The 20027-nt window shown below is 39.9% G+C and overlaps 1 protein-coding gene across 3 annotated transcripts in view; it reads right to left on the bottom strand.

The window, feature by feature from the left end:
* Positions 1–1735: 1735 nt before the first annotated feature.
* F8 (coagulation factor VIII) overlaps positions 1736–20027 on the bottom strand; it is a 144642-nt gene continuing 126350 nt past the window's right edge. For 2 of the 3 annotated variants that reach the window (XM_065914953.1, XM_065914955.1), the window contains 4 exons: positions 18769–18913; positions 18236–18384; positions 17566–17742; positions 1736–3931 (listed from right to left, as the gene is read on the bottom strand). In XM_065914953.1, coding sequence (XP_065771025.1) covers positions 3776–3931; positions 17566–17742; positions 18236–18384; positions 18769–18913 — 627 coding nt within the window. In that variant the 3' untranslated portion in view covers positions 1736–3775. The remainder of the gene's footprint in view (positions 3932–17565; positions 17743–18235; positions 18385–18768; positions 18914–20027) is intronic. The other variant, XM_065914954.1, reaches the window with a different exon arrangement.

The raw sequence follows: 20027 nt of genomic DNA on the forward strand, positions 1-20027 counted from the left end.
TATCTGACAGCTAAGCATACAGATGTTTTCTTCGGTCTATGTGGAAACATCTGTGCTGATACTAAAACCCATCCTTATGGTAGTCATAGCCTCTTGAGCTTGAAGAATTCTAAGATATTTTGTTTGCCACATGGTATCGACTACACCCTAAAATAGTGTATAGATGGCAGTTTGATAGATGGCATTTCATTTCAGTGGGGAAAAAAGGATGGTTTAACATGATGATTGGTTATTCATTTGAATGCACTGACTGAAGTTAGAGTCATACACACACAAAAAAATTCTAGATGGATCAAGGACTAAACAAACAAAAAAACAAAAAACAAACAAACAAAAAAGGGACTAAACAAAAATAGAACCATACACATGCTGGAATAAAACATGAGTTTTTTGTAATCTTGGTATAAAAAAATCTACTCTGAACATGTCATAAAACCCCAAAGCCATAGGTGTAACTACTGATAAATTTATTGCATAAAAATGTAAAGTTTTCATACAGAAAAACATTGTAAAGAAAGATCAAACATTAATGACAAATTAAGTGAAAAATTCCATAACATATAAGACAGATAATAGGTTAATGCTCTTAACATACAAAGAACTGTTGTTACAAATCAAAATTTTAAAAAGGATGATCAGATCCATAAAACTGGCATAAATGATGTATCAGTCAGAAAAGCAATGGATAAATACATTGTCCTGAATATTCATTGGAAGGACTGATACTGAAGCTGAAACTCCAATACTTTGGCCACCTGATGCAAAGAACTGACTCATTTGAAAAGACCCTGATGCTGGGAAAATTGATGGCGGGAGGAGAAGGGAATGACAGAGGATAAGATTGTTAGATGGCATCACTGACTCAATGGACACAAACTCCGGGAGTTGGTGATGAACAGGGAGGCCTGGTGTGCTGCAGTCCATGAGGTCACAAAGAGTCAGACACAACTGAGCGACTGAACTGAACTGAACTGAAATGAATTGTGATGTATATTATATAATGGATTGAAAGTGAACGTGAAAGTCACTCAGTCGTGTCCAACTCTTTGCAAATCCATGGAATTCTCGAGGCCAGAATACTGGAGTGGGTAGGCTTTTCCTTCTCCAGGGGATCTTTACAACCCAGGAATCAAACCCAGGTCTCCCACATTGCAGGCAGATTCTTTACCAGCTGAGCCACAAGGGAAGCCATAATGGATTACTATACAACAATTAAAATAAGCCACTAGGAGATATATACAAAGGTTGTTTCCTGTTTGGAGCTGTTTCAAATAGTGCTGCCCTGTCTCTTGTTTCACATGGCAGTTCTGGGTCTAGGTCATTACCCAACAGAATTATCATAGGATATCTGTTTGCTCAACTTTTGTAGATAATACCAGACTGTTTTCCAAAATAATTATACAAGTTTGAGTTTATTTTTTTTTACGCAAATATGTAAGAGCTTTATTTGCCCTATTAATACAATTTAAGTTTCTTCTATGTCTAATATATGTCTATGTCTAATATAAGGTTCTTCTATATCCAGGAATAAGAATTCTCTTTAATTCAAAAACTAAACAAAGTCTATGTTTTACTTTTATTATTCTTTTCCATTTATTTTTATTAGTTGGAGGCTAATTACTTTACAATATTGCAGTGGTTTTTGCCATACATTGACATGAATCAGCCATGGATTTACATGTATTCCCCATCCCGATCCTCCCTCCCACCTCCCTCCCCACCCGATCTGTGCCTTCCCAGTGCACCAGCCCCGAGCACTTGTCTCATGCATCCAACCTGGGCTGGTGATCTGTTTCACCCTTGATAATATACATGTTTTGATGCTGTTCTCTCAAAACATCCCACCCTCGCCTTCTCCCACAGAGTCCAAAAGTCTGTTCTGTACATCTGTGTCTCTTTTTCTGTTTTGCATATAGGGATATTTTTGTATATGATATGAGGAAATGTTCTAATTTCATTCTTTTACATGTAGCTGTCCAGTTTTGCCACACCACTTATTGAAGAGACTGTGTTTTGTCCATTGTATATTCTTGCCTCTTTTGTCAAAGATAAGGTGCCCATAGGCACATGACTTTATTTCTAGGCTATCTATCCTGTTGCATTAGTCTATATCTCTGTTTTTGTATCCGTACCATACTGTTTTGATGACTGTAACTTTGTAATACAGTCTGAAGTCAGAGAGCCTGATTCCTCCAGTTTTGCTCTTTTTTTCTCAAGATTGTTTTGGCTGTTCACAGTCTTTTTGGTTTCCACATAAATTTGAGAGTTGTTTGTTCTAGTTCTGGAAAAATGCCATGGGTATTTTGATAAAGATTGCCTTAAATTTGTAGATTGCCTTGGGTAGCATGGTCATTTTAACAATATTAATGTTTCCAATCCATGAACACAGTGTCTTTTGTCCATCTGTGTCATCTTCAATTTCTTTCATCAGGGTCTTGTAGGTTTCTGAGTACAGGTCCTCCATTAGCCAAAGCATTTGGGGGATGAATGCAACCACTGAACTGACATCTAGGACATCTAGATGATACAAGTGCAGCATCTACCTCTCAAATCCACTCATTTCTCATATTAGGCTTGCCACATTCTGCCACACCTTCTCCAGGATTCTGGTTGGTCCTTCTAGAAAACTTTTAAAAGGGGGCTTAGTGGGATGTGCCAGAGCCTGGACTGCTGCCTTAATCCTAAGAGATGCCTGAATAAATCACTTGAGTGCCAAGCATATCTCTGCTACTGGGTCAAGGTTCCACTTCTATATTTTAAAATTTTAACTTCGCCTCATAAATTATATCACTTTTTACTGCAATTTACATGAAATCTGGTTTTCTAACTCACTCAGTTGTTTTTCTAAGCTGTCTACCCTGCCATTCAGTGGCTCGATTTGTTTTTGTAAAATTCCATCATTCACATTTAAATTGCCAGTAGAAAAACAGAACTCTCAAAGGCATTTGGTCTTACATGTCAATGTTTTATTCAACTGATTATTGACTATTCCAGCAGGAAGACAAAAGAGCTGGTTCCAAGAGCATTTGAAAAAGAGAGATGTATGCGGTCAATGGGAAAAGAATGCTACAAGAAGATGATTAAGGTCGACATCAAAGTGGTTAACCTTTTGCAGGCAGTCAAACCACATCATTTGGGGGATTAACATCTCTACCAGGCTATACAACAAAGCAGTTTATTGATTTCTATAAATTAATCTCTAATCTTCACTGACATTTCCAGGACAGTAAACCATTTTGAACCTTATCTAGTAGGGGGTGGGGCAAGGAGGGGGTTCCTCCTGGAAAGGGCATGTGGCTGACTGGAGGAATTTTCTCTCTGCTTTCCACCAGCTCAGTTTCCTTCTGACTCCCGGAGATTTAACTCTGTAAAGAGGGCCTCTAGTTTTCAGTCACGGTACAGAATTTCCAGGTACATCGTGTTGGGTCTCCTACCCCAGAGAGCCACGGAGTTTCCTCATTTTTCTGAGGAAACATTAAAAACATGTCCTTTAGAAGCCTAGTATGATCGTGACCCTTCTTCATCACCACAGAGGAGGAAGTGACTGCCACTTCCGGAGGAGAATGCTTCCCACATGACTCCAGAGAACGCAGTCCCCATGGCAATTGATTTGGGTGGCTTCAGGGCACAACTGCTGGCATAGAGGCGTTGAAATACAGCAAAAACCGATGGCACTGTGGGCAGCATGGGGCAGGAAGTCACCCGGCGGTAGGGCTCACAGGGACGCTGCATCTGAGTTAGGAAAGGCTCAGGGACAGGAGGGAGGCACCGGCTCTTAGTACTGCTGCTGCGCCTCACAGCCCAGAAGCTCCAGCCTCAGGGCAATATGGTTTGCCCAGCTCCATGGGTGAATCCGAAGGAAGCGGGTAAACAGCGGGGGGTCTACAGCATTCACCACGGGGGTGAAGGAGTCTTGATTTCCCTGAAAAATCTAAAAGAGGAGAGACAGCATGTGTTGATTGACAGGAAAATAATTACAATCTTATACACCTCCACTGGCCTCCTGCATGGTCTGGAACTCACCAATAGCTCTTCATGGGCACCCACCCCAAAGCTCAACATGGAAGCTTTTTTCATTTCCGGTTGAGGGATCCAAGCTTCCCGTAGTTTGGTAGTTCGGGATTGAACCCTGGGAGGTGACTGAATGACTTAGTCCCCTGAATGACGTAGTCTGTGCCTGGGAAAGGGCGTATGAAATCTAGAATTAAGAGCCTCCTTGCTAACCTTCAGGACTTCCCTGGTGGCTCAGACGGTAAAGCATCTGCCTACAATGCGGGAGGACCCAGGTCCGATCCCTGGGTTGGGAAGATCCCCTGGAGAAGGAAATGGCAACCCACTCCAGTATTCTTGCCTGGAAAATCCCATGGACAGAGGAGCGTGGTAGGCTACTGTCTATGGGTTCGCAAAGAGTCAGACACAACTGAGCGACTTCACTCACTCACTCACTCACTTGCTAACCTGCTGTGGATCCCTTGCTTCCAGCTATGGCTTACCTCTAAGAAAGTTCTCACCCACTTTCTCAACTAATTCAAGGAAGTTGTAAACATCATGGCATTTTACTACTTCAATCTGCCAAGACTTTGGGTTTAAATGTTATCTCTTTAGAGAGCTCTTCATTCTCTGAAACAGGACTCTTGTTGACTCAATTTCATCTAGATTACTTTTCTTTACAACATTTGGTATCTTCTCATTTATCTGTTTACCTGCTTATTGACCATTACCTCTGTTTTCATCACCAAATGTCACTTCCATGACAGCCGAGGCCTTGATCACTGATCTTCCATACATGCAAGAAATGCAGTATATACATAGCAAATATACTATAAACATCTGTTAGAGTTTGTGTGTTTGATAAAACTTTTGGGAAACAAAGAGATTCTTGGATAAATATTTGTGGTAAACTTTTGAAACCTGTACATCTTCTGTTAGGCTTATTCCTTGTTGTTTCCCCTCAAGAAACTGAAAGAATAACAGAAGGAACACTTACATCTTTAATGTACAACAGACACCTAGTCTCTGGTCTGTTTTTGTCTTTCATGATGTTGACATTTAAAAAGGCCTAGGACCATTGTGTTGATAACGTCACACATTTTAAATTTCTGTGACTATTTTCTTAATTATTAAATCTTAGTTCAACATCTTTAGTGATAATACTAACTAGGCGATGTGTCTTTCCCACGTATCATATCAAAGGACACATGATGCTGATTCCTTCAGAGTTTGAGCTTTATTTAAGGTGGTATCCACCACATCTCACTTTAATAAAGGTAATTACTTTCCTTTTCTTACAATCTGTGGGATGAGGCTTTAACGTTGTATAAATATTCTCACAAGTACACAGGTGGGGGTTGGACCATAAAGAAGGCTGAGTGCCAAAGAATTGATGCTTTTGAAATGCGGTCTTGGAGAAGGCTCTTGAGAGTCCTTTGGACTGCAAGGAGATCAACTCAGTCAATCCTAAAGGAAATCAACCCTGAATATTCACGGGAAAGACTGTGCTGAGGCTGAATCTCCAATACTTGGGCCAACTGATACGAACAGCCAGCTCATAGGAAAAGACCCTGATGCTGGGAAAGATTGAGGGCAAAAGGAGAAGGGGGCGACAGAGGATGAAATGTTTGGATGGCATCACCAACTCAATGGACGTGCATTTAAGCAAACTCCAGGAGATAGTGGAGGATAGAGGAGCCTGACATGCTACAGTCCACAGGGTCGCAAAGAGTTGGACATGACTTATCTACTGAACAACAACAACAAAATATTCCATTTCACATTAAGGTTTCATCCAATGGTTTCAGTATCAACTGAAGTTCCTTACAAGTATTATATACTGTATTGATGGCTACCAATTGGTTTCTTAATTTTGTCATGTCTTCTAAATTTATTATTAATAAATTCTTCTATGGAGAAAAGCCTCTCCTCTCCCTTTGTTTTTGACCATGATTATGGACTCCTGGATTCTTTTTTCATTGTGTATATTGTAATCTATTACTATCATTTTTCTTTTGGATGCTTAAATTGTCTCAAATTTGCCCAGTATGAACCCCTTCAAGCCAGCTCTTGTGTTCCTTTCCTATGGACTCATTAGTCTTTGTGGCATGCCAAAATGTTCCACAACATCTAGTTTGGTCTCAGGTCAAACAACAGGGAGGGAACACCGTCCCGCCCATCAACAGAAAATTGGATTAAAGATTTCCTGAACATGGCCCCTGAACAACTCTCAAGTTGTACAACATTTTTTTTTAGTTGACAGTTACAGTGACCAATGAAGCGACCCAGAGTGGACTTCCTTCCTTCGACTGTACTTCACAAGGAACTGGAGTTTTGGTACCAGCAGTGGCCCCTTGCGCCCATCCACCTCCTAAGGGAGTGCAGACAAAATTGGGTGAGTCTCTCCTGGTTCTTAAATCTCCCATACTGGTTAAGATTCTGAGTTTTATTTGGCGGTGGAACAGGTTACCTGCCTCCTCCTAGTAGGAAAGATACTGGGCGGGGGGAGGGTGCCCGGGTGAAACATCCGGGGCATACCCACTCATGGGCTAGACACTGAGTGGGGCTCAGTTGAAAGATACTGAGGAATTCCCACCCAGTCAAAAGATGCTGGGTGGGGGGTTGGCTGAAAGATGCCAGGAGAATTGCCCACCCAGTGGAAAGGTACTGGGTAGGGGGGTTCAACTGGGAAAAAATCGAGGAATACCCAGGGCTCGGCTGAAACATGCTCCAAATGGTCTTGGCTGAGTGGTTCAGTAAGAGGCTCATCTGACACTTTTCCTCAATTTGACTACCATTATAGAATTTGTCATGGAGAAGGAAATGGCAACCCACTTCAGTATTCTTGCCTAGAGAATCCCATGGACAGAGGAGCCTAGTGGGCTGCCATCTGTGGGGTCGCACAGAATCAGATATGACTAAAGTGACTTAGCAGTAGCATAACATGGTCCTGCCCATCAGAACAGGACCCAGTTTCTCTCATTCAGTCTCTCCCTTCAGGAAGCTTCCATAAGCCTCTTATCCTTCTCCATCAGAGGGCTGACAGAATGAAAACCACAAATCACAGAAAACTAATCAAACTGATCACATGAACCATAACTTTGTCTAACTCAAAGAAACTATGGGCCATGCCGTGTAGGGCCACTCAAGACAGACGGGTCATGGTGGAGAGTTCTGACAAAACGCGGTCCACTGGAGAAGTGAATGACAAACCACTTCAGTATTCTTGCCTTGAGAAACCCATGAACAGTATGAAAAGGCAAAAAGATAGGACACTGCAAGATGAACTTCACAGGTCAGTAGGTGCCCAACATGCTACTGGAGATCAGTGGAGAAATAACTCCAGAAACAATGAAGAGATGGAGCCAAAGCAAAAACCGTGCCCAGTTGTAGATGTGACTGGTGATGGAAGTAAAGTCAAAAGCTGTAAAGAACAATATTGCAAGGGAACCTGGAATGTTAGGTCCATGAATCAAGGCAAATTGGAAGTGGTCAAACAGGAGATGGCAACATTGAGCACTGACATTTTAGGAATCAGTGAACTAAGATGGACTGGAATGGGTGAATTTAACTCAGATGACCATTATATCTACTACTGTAGGCAGGAATCCCTTAGAAGAATTGGAGTAACCATCATAATCAACAAAAGAGTCCAAAATGCAGTACTTGGGTGCAATCTTAAAAATGACAGAATGATCTCTGTTCCTTTCCAAGTCAAACCATTTGATATCACAGTAATTCAAGCCTATGCCTCAACCAGCAATGCTGAAGAAGCTGAAGTTGAGTGGTTCTATGAAGACCTACAAGACCTTATAGAACTAACACCCAAAAAAGATGTCCTTTTCATTATAGGGGACTGGAATGCAAAAGTAGGAAGTCAGAAGATACCTGGAGTAACAGGCAAACTGACCTTGGACTATAAGATGAAGCAGGGCAAAGGCTAACAGAGTTTTGCCAAGAGAATGAAATGGTCATAGCAAACACCCTCTTCCAACAATACGAGAGAAGACTCTACACATGGCCATCACCAGATGGTCAACAGAGAGATCAGATTGATTATATTCTTTCCAGCCAGAGATGGAGAAGCTCTATCCAGTCAGCAGAAACAAGACTGGGGCCTGACTATGGCTCAGATCATGAATTCTTTATTGCCAAATTCAGACTTAAATTGAAGAAAGTAGGGAAAACCACTACTTTCAGATTTGACCTAAATTAAATACCTTACAATCATACAGTGGAAGTGACAAAAAGATTCAAGGGATTAGATGTGATAGACAGAGTGCCTGAAGAACTATGGGTGGAGGTTTGTGACATTGTACAGGAGGCAGTGATTAAGACTATCCCCAAGAAAAAGAAATGCAAAAAGGCAAAATAATTGTCTGAGGAGGCCTTACAAATAGCTGAGAAAAGAAGAGAAGTGAAGGGCAAAGGAGAAAAGAAAAGATATAACCATCTGAATGCAGAGTTCCAGAGAATAGCAAGGAGAGATAAGAAAGCCTTCCTCAGTGATCAACGGAAAGAAATAAAGGAAAACAATAGAATGGGAAAGACTAGAGATCTCTTCAAGAAAATTAGAGACACCAAGGGAACATTTCATGCAAAGATAGGCAAATAAAGGACAGAAATGGTATAGACATAACAGAAGCAGAGGATATCAAGAAGAGGTGGCAAGGATACACAGAAGAACTATACAAAGGATCTTCATGACCCAGATAATCACGATGGTGTGATCACACACCTAGAGCCAGACATCTTGGAATGTGAAGTCAAGTGGGCCTTAGGAAGCATCACCAAGAACAAAGCTAGTGGAGGTGATGTAATTCCAGCTGAGCTATTTCAAATCCTGAAAGATAATGCTGTGAAAGTGCTACACTCAATATGCCAGCAAATTTGGCAAACTCAGCAGTGGAAACAGGACTGTAAAAGGTCAGTTTTCATTCCAATCCCAAAGAAAGGCAATGCCAAAGAATGTTCAAACTACCACACAATTGTACTCATCTCACACACTAGCAAAGCAACGCTCAAAATTCTCCAAGCCAAGCTTCAACAATACATGAACCGTGAACTTCCAGATGCTTAAGCTGGATTTAGAAAAGGCAGAGGAACTAGAGATCAAATTGCCAACATCTGTTGGATCATTGAAAAAGCAAGAGAGTTTCAGAAAAACAACTACTTAAGCTTTATTGACTATGCCAAATCCTTTGATTGTGTGGATCACAACAAACTGAACAATTCTGAAAGAGATGGGAATACCAGACCACCTTACTTGCCTCCTGAGAAATCTGTATGCAGGTCAAGAAGCAACAGAACTGAACATGGAACAGTAGACTGGTTCCAAATTGGGAAAGTAGTATGTCAAGGCTGTATATTGTCAGCCAGCTTATTTAATCTCTATGCAGAGCACATTGTGAGAAATGCTGGGCTGAATGAAGCACAAGCTGGAATCAAGATTGCCTGGAGAAATATCAATAACCTGAGATATGCAGATGACACCACCCTTATGGCAGAAAGTGAAGAGGAACTAAAGAGCTTCTTAGTGAAAGTGAAACAGGAGAGTGAAAAAGTTGGCTTAAAACGCAACATTCAGAAATGAAGATCATGGCATCCGGTCCCATCACTTTATGGCAAATAGATGGGGAAACAATGGAAACAGTGATAGACTTTATTTTTGGGGGGCTCCAAGATCACTGCAGATGGTGACTGCACCCATGAAATTAAAAGACACTTGCTCCTTGGAAGAAAAACTATGACCAACCTAGACAGCATATGAAAAAGCAGACATTACTTTGCCGACAAAGTCCGTCTAGTCAAAGCTATGGTTTTTCCAATAGTCATGTATGGCGGTGTGAGTTGGACTATAAAGAAAGCTGAGCACCAAAGAATTGATGCTTTTGAACTGTGGTGTTACAGAAGATTCTTGAGAGTCCCTTGGACTGCAAGGAGATCCAACCAGTCAATCCTAAAGGAAATCAGTTCTGAATATTCACTGGAAGGACTTATGCTGAAGTTGAAACTCCAAAACTTTGGCCACCTGATGGGAAGAACTGACTCATTGGAAAAGACCATGATGCTGGGAAAGACTGAAGGCAGGAGGAGAAGGGGATGACAGAGGATGGCATCTCCAACTAGATGGACCTGAGTTTGAGCAAGTTCCAGGAGTTGATGATGGGCAGGGGGCCTGGCGTGCTGCAGTCCATGGGGTCGCAAAGAGTCAGACACTACTGAGCAACTGAACTGACGGACTGAAGATGTTCCAGCATCACCTGGAATTTTCCTGGATCCAGTCTTGGCATCTCTGAGGAGTCAAGCTTCCTTTTACTAGGACATGCTATTTGGAAACCAAGACTCTTCTGGGTTAGCTGAGGCTCTGCTCCAGGCCAAGGCTCACATAAACTGTGTCTTCTCAGGTTGGACCTTTTAATCTCATGGCAGAGAGCAGAGTCACAAGAGAGTGAGCTAAATACATGATCACATTGAAAGATTCTGTCCGAAAGTGGTGTATATCATGTGCATTTACATTACATTGGTCAAAACGAGTCCTATTGCCAATCCCAAAGTCAGTGAAGTTGTCAAAGAAGGAGGAAGTGAAAAATCAAGGATAATGCCTTTTACCTCATCTGCTATTTCTGTTCACTTATCACCAGCAATACAGTGATTTTATGTGGCAGATATATAAGAGGTTTGGGTGGCTGCATAGGTTTCTTAGTCTGTGAGCAACCTCTATTGTTGATAGAGAAAAGTGTAATTTTTTTAATAGATGGGGCAAGAAGATATGTCTTGTGATGGTTTTTGCTTTTCCAGAAAACTTTATTTCCACCATTTGACTTCTTTTTTGTTAATCACCAAGTCTTCAAGAGATCTATCATCCTTCACCAGAAACAATGCCACCTCTAGACCCACATATTTTCCATCTTTTTCCATTCAGTTCTCCAGAAGCCAATGCTATGACACAGGAGAGCTCAAATATTAGTATTTCATCACTCAGGGTCAGACTTTGTCTTTTTAGAAGTGATTTTCTCTGTGTTCTTTCACAGTCTCTCCTGGACTTTCCTCTGCAGAGCTAGTTTTGCATGTTTATTTTCCACTTAATTTTGGTAAATTGAAACTTTGTCTTCTAGTTATTCTGTGAGTTATGAGTGGTTTTATTTACAATATTTAAATATATATTTATATATTTACTATATAGCTACAGACAGATATACTTGGGAAAGATTGAAGGCAGGAGGAGAAGGGGACGACAGAGGATGAGATGGTTGGATGGCATCACCTACTCAATGGACATGAATTTGAATAAACTCTGGGAGTTGGTGATGGACAGGGAGGCCTGGCATGCTGCAGTCCATGGGGTTGCAAAGAGTCGGATATGACTGAACTGACTGACTGACAGACAGATAGAAAAACATGGTTTTTGAAAGCTGTATGGAGAGACTTAGGCAGCTTTCATTATCTGATGAGAATGTAATTCAGTATTTGAAATTTTCAAATGCTATTTTAAATCATATTTCTATTTTTTCTGACATGTAGAAATAAAATAAAAAATTGTTATTGATTTTGTTTTCAGCTAGATTGCAGACTTATTTTATTAATAAGGTTAAATAGATATGATTCTTTGGGATTTTCTACATGTGCCATCAAATCTTCCACATATTCTGAGAGTTTTTACCCAATTCTAATACATTTTATTTCTTTTTCTTACCTTATTGCAGTGCTTAGGACTTCCAAAATAGTTATTTATTCTTCCCGAAGGACAGAGGATATTTATCTTGATTGTCTTACACTGCCATTATTGGCAGTGCTTATTAAAGACAGACACATGTTCTCCCACTCAGGTTATAGGAGTAAACACTGGTATTACCCCACTCTGCTGATTACTGCCTGATTGGCCAGGTAAGCTGAATAATGTAATAATAATAATATTTGCTGTTGTTGTTCAGTCACTCAGCCGTATCCGACTCTTTGGCCACCCCATGGGCTGTAGGAGATCCAACCAGTCCCTCCTAGAGGAGATCAGTCCTGAAGTTCATTGGAAGGACTGATGCTGAAGCTGAAACTACAATCCTTTGGCCACCTGATGCAAAGAGCTGACTCACTTGAAAAGACCCTGATGCTGGGAAAGATTGAAGGCAGGAGAAGCGGATGACAGAGGATGGGATGGTTGGATGGCATCACCAACTCAATGGACATGAGTTTGAGTAAACTCTGGGAGTTGGTGATGTACAGGGAGGCCTGGTGTGCTGTGGTCCATAGGGTTGCAAAGAGTCAGACACAACTGAGCAATTGAACTGAAGTGAACTGATACAGGGTTGTTGTTACTGTCTTTCTAAATTTCATTTATAGGCGTTAATACACTGTACTGGTGTTTCTCTTTCTGACTTACTTCACTCTGTATAATAGGCTCCAGTTTCATCGATCTCATTAGAACTGACTCAAATTCATTCTTTTTAAAAGCAGAGTAATAGTCCATTATGTATATGTACCACAGTTTTCTTATCCATTCATCTGCTGATGTACATCTAGGTTGCTTCCATGTCCTGGCTATTGTAAACATTGCTGCAATGAACATTGGGTTACATGTGTCTCTTTCAATTCTGGTTTTGTAGGTGTGTATACCCAGCAGTGGGATTGCTGGGTCATATGGCAGTTCTATCTCCAGTTTTTTTTTTTTTTTAAGGAATCTCCACACTGTTCTCCATAGTGGCTGTACTAGTTTGCATTCCCACCAACAGTGTAGGAGGGTTCCCTTTTCTCCACACCATCTCCAGCATTTATTGTTTGTAGACTTTTTGATAGCAGCCATTCTGACCAGCGTGAGATGGTACCTCATTGTGGTTTTGATTTGCATTTCTCTGATAATGAGTGATGTTGAGCACCTTTTCATGTGTTTGTTAGCCATCTGTATGTCTTCTTTAGAGAAATGTTTGTTTAGTTCTTTGGCCCACTTTTTGATTGGGTTGTTTATTTTTCTGGTATTGAGCTGCATGAGCTGCTTGTATATTTTTGAGATTAATTCTTTGTCAGTTATTTCCTTTGCTATTATTTTCTCCCATTCTTTTTTTGTTTGTTTGTTTTGTTTTGTTTTTTTTTGTTTTTTTTTAAATATTATTTTATTAGTTGGAGGCCAATCACTTTACAACATTTCAGTGGGTTTTGTCATACATTGACATGAATCAGCCATATAGTTACACGTATTCCCCATCCCGATCCCCCCTCCCACCTCCCTCCCCACCCGACTCCTCAGGGTCCTCCCAGTGCACCAGGCCCGAGCACCTGACTCATGTATCCCACCTGGGCTGGTGGTCCGTTTCACCATAGATAATATACATGCTGTTCTTTCAAAACATCCCACCCTCACGTTCTCCCCCAGAGTTCAAAAGTCTGTTCTGTACTTCTGTGTCTCTTTTTCTGTTTTGCATATAGGGTTATCGCCACCATCTATCTAAATTCCGTATATATGTGTTAGTATACTGTAATGATCTTTATCTTTCTGGCTTACTTCACTCTGTATAATGGGCTCCAGTTTCATCCATCTCATTAGAACTGATTCAAATGAATTCTTTTTAACAGCTGAGTAATATTCCATGGTGTATATGTACCACAGCTTCCTTATCCATTCATCTGCTGATGGGCATCTGGGTTGCTTCCATGTCCTGGCTATTATAAACAGTGCTGCAATGAACATTGGGGTGCACGTGTCTCTTTCAGATCTGGATTCCTCAGTGTGTATGCCTAGAAGTGGTATTGCTGGGTCATATGGCAGTTCTATTTTCAGTTTTTTAAGAAATCTCCACACTGTTTTCCATAGTGGCTGTACTAGTTTGCATTCCCACCAACAGTGCAAGAGGGTTCCCTTTTCTCCACACCCTCTCCAGCATTTATTGCTTGTAGACTTTTGGATAGCAGCCATCCTGACTGGCGTGTAATGGTACCTCATTGTGGTTTTGATTTGCATTTCTCTGATGATGAGTGATGTTGAGCATCTTTTCATGTGTTTGTTAGCCATCTGTATGTCTTCTTTGGAGAAATGTCTGTTTAGTTCTTTGGCCCATTTTTTGATTGGGTCGTTTATTTTTCTGGAATTGAGCTTCAGGAGTTGCTTGTATATTTTTGAGATTAATCCTTTGTCTGTTTCCTCATTTGTTATTATTTTCTCCCAATCTGAGGGCTGTCTTTTCACCTTGCTTATAGCTTCCTTTGCTGTGCAAAAGCTTTTAAGTTTAATTAGGTCCCATTTGTTTATTTTTGCTTTTATTTTCATTACTCTGCGATGTGGATCATAGAGGATCTTGCTGTGATTTATGTCAGAGAGTGTTCTGCCTATGTTTTCCTCTAAGAGTTTTATAGTTTCTGGTCTTTAAATCTTTAATCCATTTTGAGTTTATTTTTGTGTACGGTGTTAGAAAGTGTTGTAGTTTCATTCCTTTACAGGTGGTTGACCAGTAAATGGATTGTCTTTTCTCCATTGTGTATTATTGCCTCCTTTGTCGAAGATAAGGTGTGTGGATTTATTTCTGAGTTTTCTACTTTGTTCCATTGATCTATATTTTGGTCTTTGTGCCAATACCATACTGTCTTGGTGACTGTAGCTTTGTAGTAGAGCCTGAAGTCAGGTAGGTTGATTCCTCCAGTTCCATTCTTCTTTTTCAAGATTGCTTTGGCTATTTGAGGTTTTATGTGTTTCCATACAAATTGTGAAATCATTTGTTCTAGTTCTGTGGAAAATACCATTGGTAGTTCAATAAGGATTGTGTTGTATCTATAGATTGCTTTGGGTAATATACTCATTTTCACCATATTGAGTCTTCCATTCCACAAACATGGTATATTTCTCCATCTATGTATGTCATCTTTGATTTCTTTAATCAGTGTTTTATAGTTTTCTATATATGTCTTTTGTTTCTTTAGGTAAATTTATTCCTAAATATTTTATTTTTTTCTTTGCAATGGTGAATGGAATTGGTCCTTAATTTCTCTTTCTGTTTTCTCATTGTTAGTGTGTAGGAATGCAAGAGATTTCTGTGTATTAATTTTATATCCTGCAACTTTACTATATTCATTGATTAGCTCTAGAATTTTCTGGTGGTGTCTTTATGGTTTTTTATGTAGAGGATCATGTCATCTGCAGTCAGTGAGAGTTTTACTTCTTTTCCAATCTGTATTCCTTTTAGTTCTCTTTCTTCTCTGATTGCTATGGCCAAAACTTCCAAAATTATGTTGAATAGCAGAGGTGAGAGTGGGCACCCTTGTCTTGTTCCTGACTTTAGGGGAAATGCTTTCAGTTTTTTTGCCATTGAGGATAATGTTTGCTGTGGGTTTGTCATAAATAGCTTTTAGTATGTTGAGGTATGTTCCTTTTATGCCTACTTTCTGGAGAGTTTTTATCCTAAATGGGTGTTGAATTTTGTCAAAGGCTTTCTCTGCATCTATTGAGATAATCATATTTTTACCTTTCAATTTGTTAATATGGTGTATCACATTGATTGATTTGTGAATATTGAAGAATCCTTGCATGCCTGGGTTAAAGCCCACTTGGTCATGACGTATGATCTTTTTAATATGTTGTTGTATTCTCTTTGCTAGAATTTTGTTGAGGAATTTTGAATCTATGTTCATCAGTGATATTGGCCTGTAGTTTTATTTTTTTTGTGGCATCTTTGTCTGGTTTTGGTATTAGGATGATGGTGGCCTCATAGAAGGAGTTTAGGAGTTTACCTTCCTCTGCAACTTTCTGGAAGAGTTTGAGTAGGATAGGTGTTAGCTCTTTTCTAAACTTGTGGTAGAATTCACCAGTGAAGCCATCTAGTCCTGGGCTTTTGTTTGTTGGAAGATTTTTGAGTGCAGTTTCGATGTCTGTGCTTGTAATTGGTGTGTTCAGATTTTCTATTTCTTCCTGGTTCAGTTTTGGAAAGTTATACTTTTCTAAGAATTTGTCCATTTCTTCCAAGTTGTCCATTTTATTGGCATATAATTGCTCATAGTAGTCTCTTGTGATTTTTTGTATTTCTGTGTTGTCTGTTGTGATTTCTCCATTTTCATTTCCAATTTTATTGATTTGATCCTTCTCCCTTTTTTCCTTGAAGAGTCTGGCTAATGGTTTGTCTATTTTATTTATTTTCTCAAAGAACCAGATTTTCATTTTGTTGATTTTTGCTATAGTCACCTTCATTTCTGCTCTGATTTTTATGATTTCTTTCCTTCTACTAACTTTGCAGTTTTTCTTTTCTTCTTTTTCCAGTTGATTTAGGTGTAAAGTTAGTTTTTTTATTTTATGTTTGTATTGTTTCTTGAGTTAGGCTTGTATTACTATGAACTTCCATCTTTGCACTGCTTTTACTGAATCCCATAGGTTTTTGGGCTGTCTTGCTTTCATTTTCAATTGTTTCTATGCATATTTTGAATTCCTTTTTGATTTCTTCTATGATCTGTTGGTTATTCAGAAGTGTGTTGTTTATACTCTCTATGTTTGTATTTTAATAGTTTTTTTCCCCTCTAGTTGACATCTAATCTTACCACATTGTGATGATCTGTTTTGAATTAAATTTTGTATATAGTGTGTGTGTGGTATCTTCATTCTTTTGCATGTGGTTATCCAATTTTACTGGGGCTTCCTAGGTGGCTCAGTGGTAAGGAACCCACCTGCCAATGCAGGAGATGCAAGACATGTGGGTTTGATTCTTGGGTTGGCAGGATCCCCTGGAGAAGGAAATGGCAACCCACTCCAGTATTCTTGCCTGAGAATCCCATGGACGGAGGAGCCTGGAGGGCTATAGTCCATAGGTTGCAAAGAAATTTGATCAGTCAGCTCTCCTGGGTCTCCAGCTGGCTGACTCAACCTGCAGATCTTGTCAGTCTCCATAATCATGTGAGTCAATTGGTTCTATTTCTCTGGAGAATACTTACTAACATACTCATATAAGTGGAATTATATAATATTTGTCATTTTATATATGCTGTATTTCATTTAGCATGTTATCAAGGTTCATCCATGTTTTAACATGTATCAAAGATACACCCTTTTTAAAATGGGAATATCCTCTAGAACATATACTATCAATACTTTAGTCCACTAAACTGCCAGAAGCGTAAGTGTTTAATTCAGCCTTGAGGGAACAAGAAATTCTTCTTGGAGGAGACCATGTCTATCTGAGGCTTGAAAAAATGAGCCAGGTGAAAGGGTCAATAGGAAGTATCTAAAAAAATGTCCTAGGAAGAAGAAACAGTACGTATACAAGTGTAGTGTGAGAAAGAACACGGTGTTTTTAGAGACCTGAGGGTTTCTTCGTATGAGTGGGGCTTAGAGAGTAAAGGATCAAGTGGCAAGAGACTACACTAGGAGATTGGTAAAGGTCATGCCATGGTCAATTCTTTCTGAATCTAAGTTGCGCTGCTGTTGCTGATACTGATCATTAAGCATTCCATGAATAAACTCTTATTTTTCTTCACCCCTCTGATGCTTGCCACCATCTTGAATGACATCAATATTCCTGAGGAAAATCAACTTTTGGCTCTACTCTGCCTTTCATAGTGTCCTAGATGTCAAGTGCTAAGAGAAGTTTTGTGCCTATGAGATCAGCATACCTTCACTTTGCCATTCTGAAGAAATGGAGTCCAGTTATGGCCCTCTTGACTACTGGATATGAAGAACTCCTTCACATACATGCTGGTAAGCATAGATTTCACCCCTTGGGTGGTTATTCCTGTAACTCTCATTGTCTTCTGGAAGTCCACTTGTAGCCACTCTTTTGGATTATTCACCTGGGGAAGTTAGAGTAGTGTCTTGTTGATCCCTATTTGCTCCCAGAAATCACCAAATGCCTTTTTAATCATAACTCAGCACTTATCACTCTGCATATTAATTATCTGTTTGCCAGTCCCCCATGTTAGACTCAAAGCAAGCAACTGGGGTTACCCACTTAATAGCTACCCAGTTAATGTTCACTGAATGAATGTATGAGCAATATACAGACTGACAAATTAGCCCAGTACTGCATACAGATACTTTGTTTCCAGGAGGAAATGATCCCTAATTAGGGATCATTTCCCCCAATGAATGTTCTGTGAATGCACATGGCACATCCACTAAATATCTGTGGGATTTTCTGTGCATAGTCAACTTTACTTGACACTCTTTGTGGGAACAACCAGATGATGGAAGTAGCTGAAGAAACAGTTCAGAGCTTTCCCTATTCTTTCCCAACCACTGCTACTTACTCTGTATCAGTTAAATGGTAAATTTGTTCCCTCTTACCTGGGGTCTCCAGGCATTTGTCCTCCCTTGAAGGTTAAGTCGGGCTTGTGAAGGAGACCAGGTGGCAAACATGTTGCTTAAGTGGGATGAGGCACTAATCTGTGTATCTAATATTGCTTTATTCTCCATTCCCAGTGGCATGTTGCAACCTTGAAGAAATGGAACAAGAGTGTCATCACAAGAACAGGTTGCAGCCAAGGTTCACTGACATTCTAGTTGTCATCATGACATCATTTTCCAGGCATTAACTTTTGCATGTTATTGTTAACATGCCCTGGATTTTCTGGTCAGCTCTGCTAAGCTCTGTTGGGTTTGATTTGCCTTGTTAATAGTAGTGTAGGAGATGGGTGGCCCTGGGGAATTCCATGGTTAGGATGAGCAAATGATGAGTTTGCCCAGGACTGTACTGGTTTTAGCATTGAGACTTCTGTGTCCTGGGAAACACCCCCCTCCCCATCACAGGAAAACTAGTATGGCTAGTCATACTACCCATGGTTGGGAGTGGGAAGTAAATGGGATGACTTGAAACTTACTGTTTAAATCACAGCCCATCAACTCCATGCGAAGAGTGCTGCGGATGCTGTAATGCGTTGGGTGCAAACGGATATATCTAGCAATAATTGGAGGGTTAAAAATATTGTGTTTTACTCCAGATGAATCCACATTGCCAAAGAACACCTGTAAAATGAAGAAAGAATAAGAAGCAATTACTCCCAATCAAGTTTTTTTCTTCTAAATTTGTGCATTTCTCAACAGTCCTCTGGTGGCTCAAATGGTATAGAATCTGCCTATGATCCAGGAGACTTGGGTTTGATCCCAGGGTTAGTAAGATCCACTGGAGAAAAGAATGGCAACCCTCTCCAGTATTCTTGCCTGGAGAATTCCATGGAAGGAGGAACCTGGTCGGTCCCAGGCCATGGAGTCACAAACAGTCAGACATGGCTGAATGACTAACACTTTCACTTTTCAACAGCACCCAACACTCAAAACCATACTGGCTAGACAGGTGTTAGAATACAAAAGATGAAGGAGAAAAATTATAGGAAGAAGAGTGGATTAAGGGAGATTAGGTCTATGCAGGTGAAGTAGTCTACTCTGGGGTCCTATAAAATGTTCATCAAACTCCTAATTTATCCACCCCTCCTTTCCAACTTTGTAACCATAAGTTTGTTTTCTACACTTGTGACTATTTGTTTTTTAAAAAGTTCATGTGCACCTTTTCTTTAAATTCCACATATAAGCAATATCGTGTGATATTTGTCTTTCTCTATCTGACTTACTTTACTCTATGTCAATCTCTGGGCACAGCATTATTTTTGATAAATAGATCAGCTTCATTTTAAACTCAATTCTTATGTCTTGATTAGGAACCATCTTAGGAAGACAAACTATCTAGATATTTAATGCAATGCCTATGGAACTCACAATGCTCCATTTTACAGGAATGTAAAAGCCAACCCTAAATAGATATGGAATTTCAAGGGACCCTGAATAGCCAAAATAATCTTAGAAAGAAGAAAAAATTTGGAGGACTCAGTTCCAGATTTCAAAACTTACTCAAAGCTACAGTTATTAAAGTTACAGTTATTAAAACAGTGTGGTATTGGCATAAGGATAGAACACAGCTCAGTGGAATAAAGAATCTGGAAATAAACTCATAAATTTATTCATGTATATAAATCCCAAAGAGTTGAAAACAGGCATTCAAAAAGAACCCATACAGAAATGTCCACCACAGTAGGCACAAGAGAGAAGTCACCCAAATGTCCATCCACTGCTGAGCAGATACAAA

This window comes from Muntiacus reevesi, chromosome X (assembly GCF_963930625.1).
Source record: "Muntiacus reevesi chromosome X, mMunRee1.1, whole genome shotgun sequence".
Lineage (NCBI taxonomy): Eukaryota > Metazoa > Chordata > Mammalia > Artiodactyla > Cervidae > Muntiacus > Muntiacus reevesi.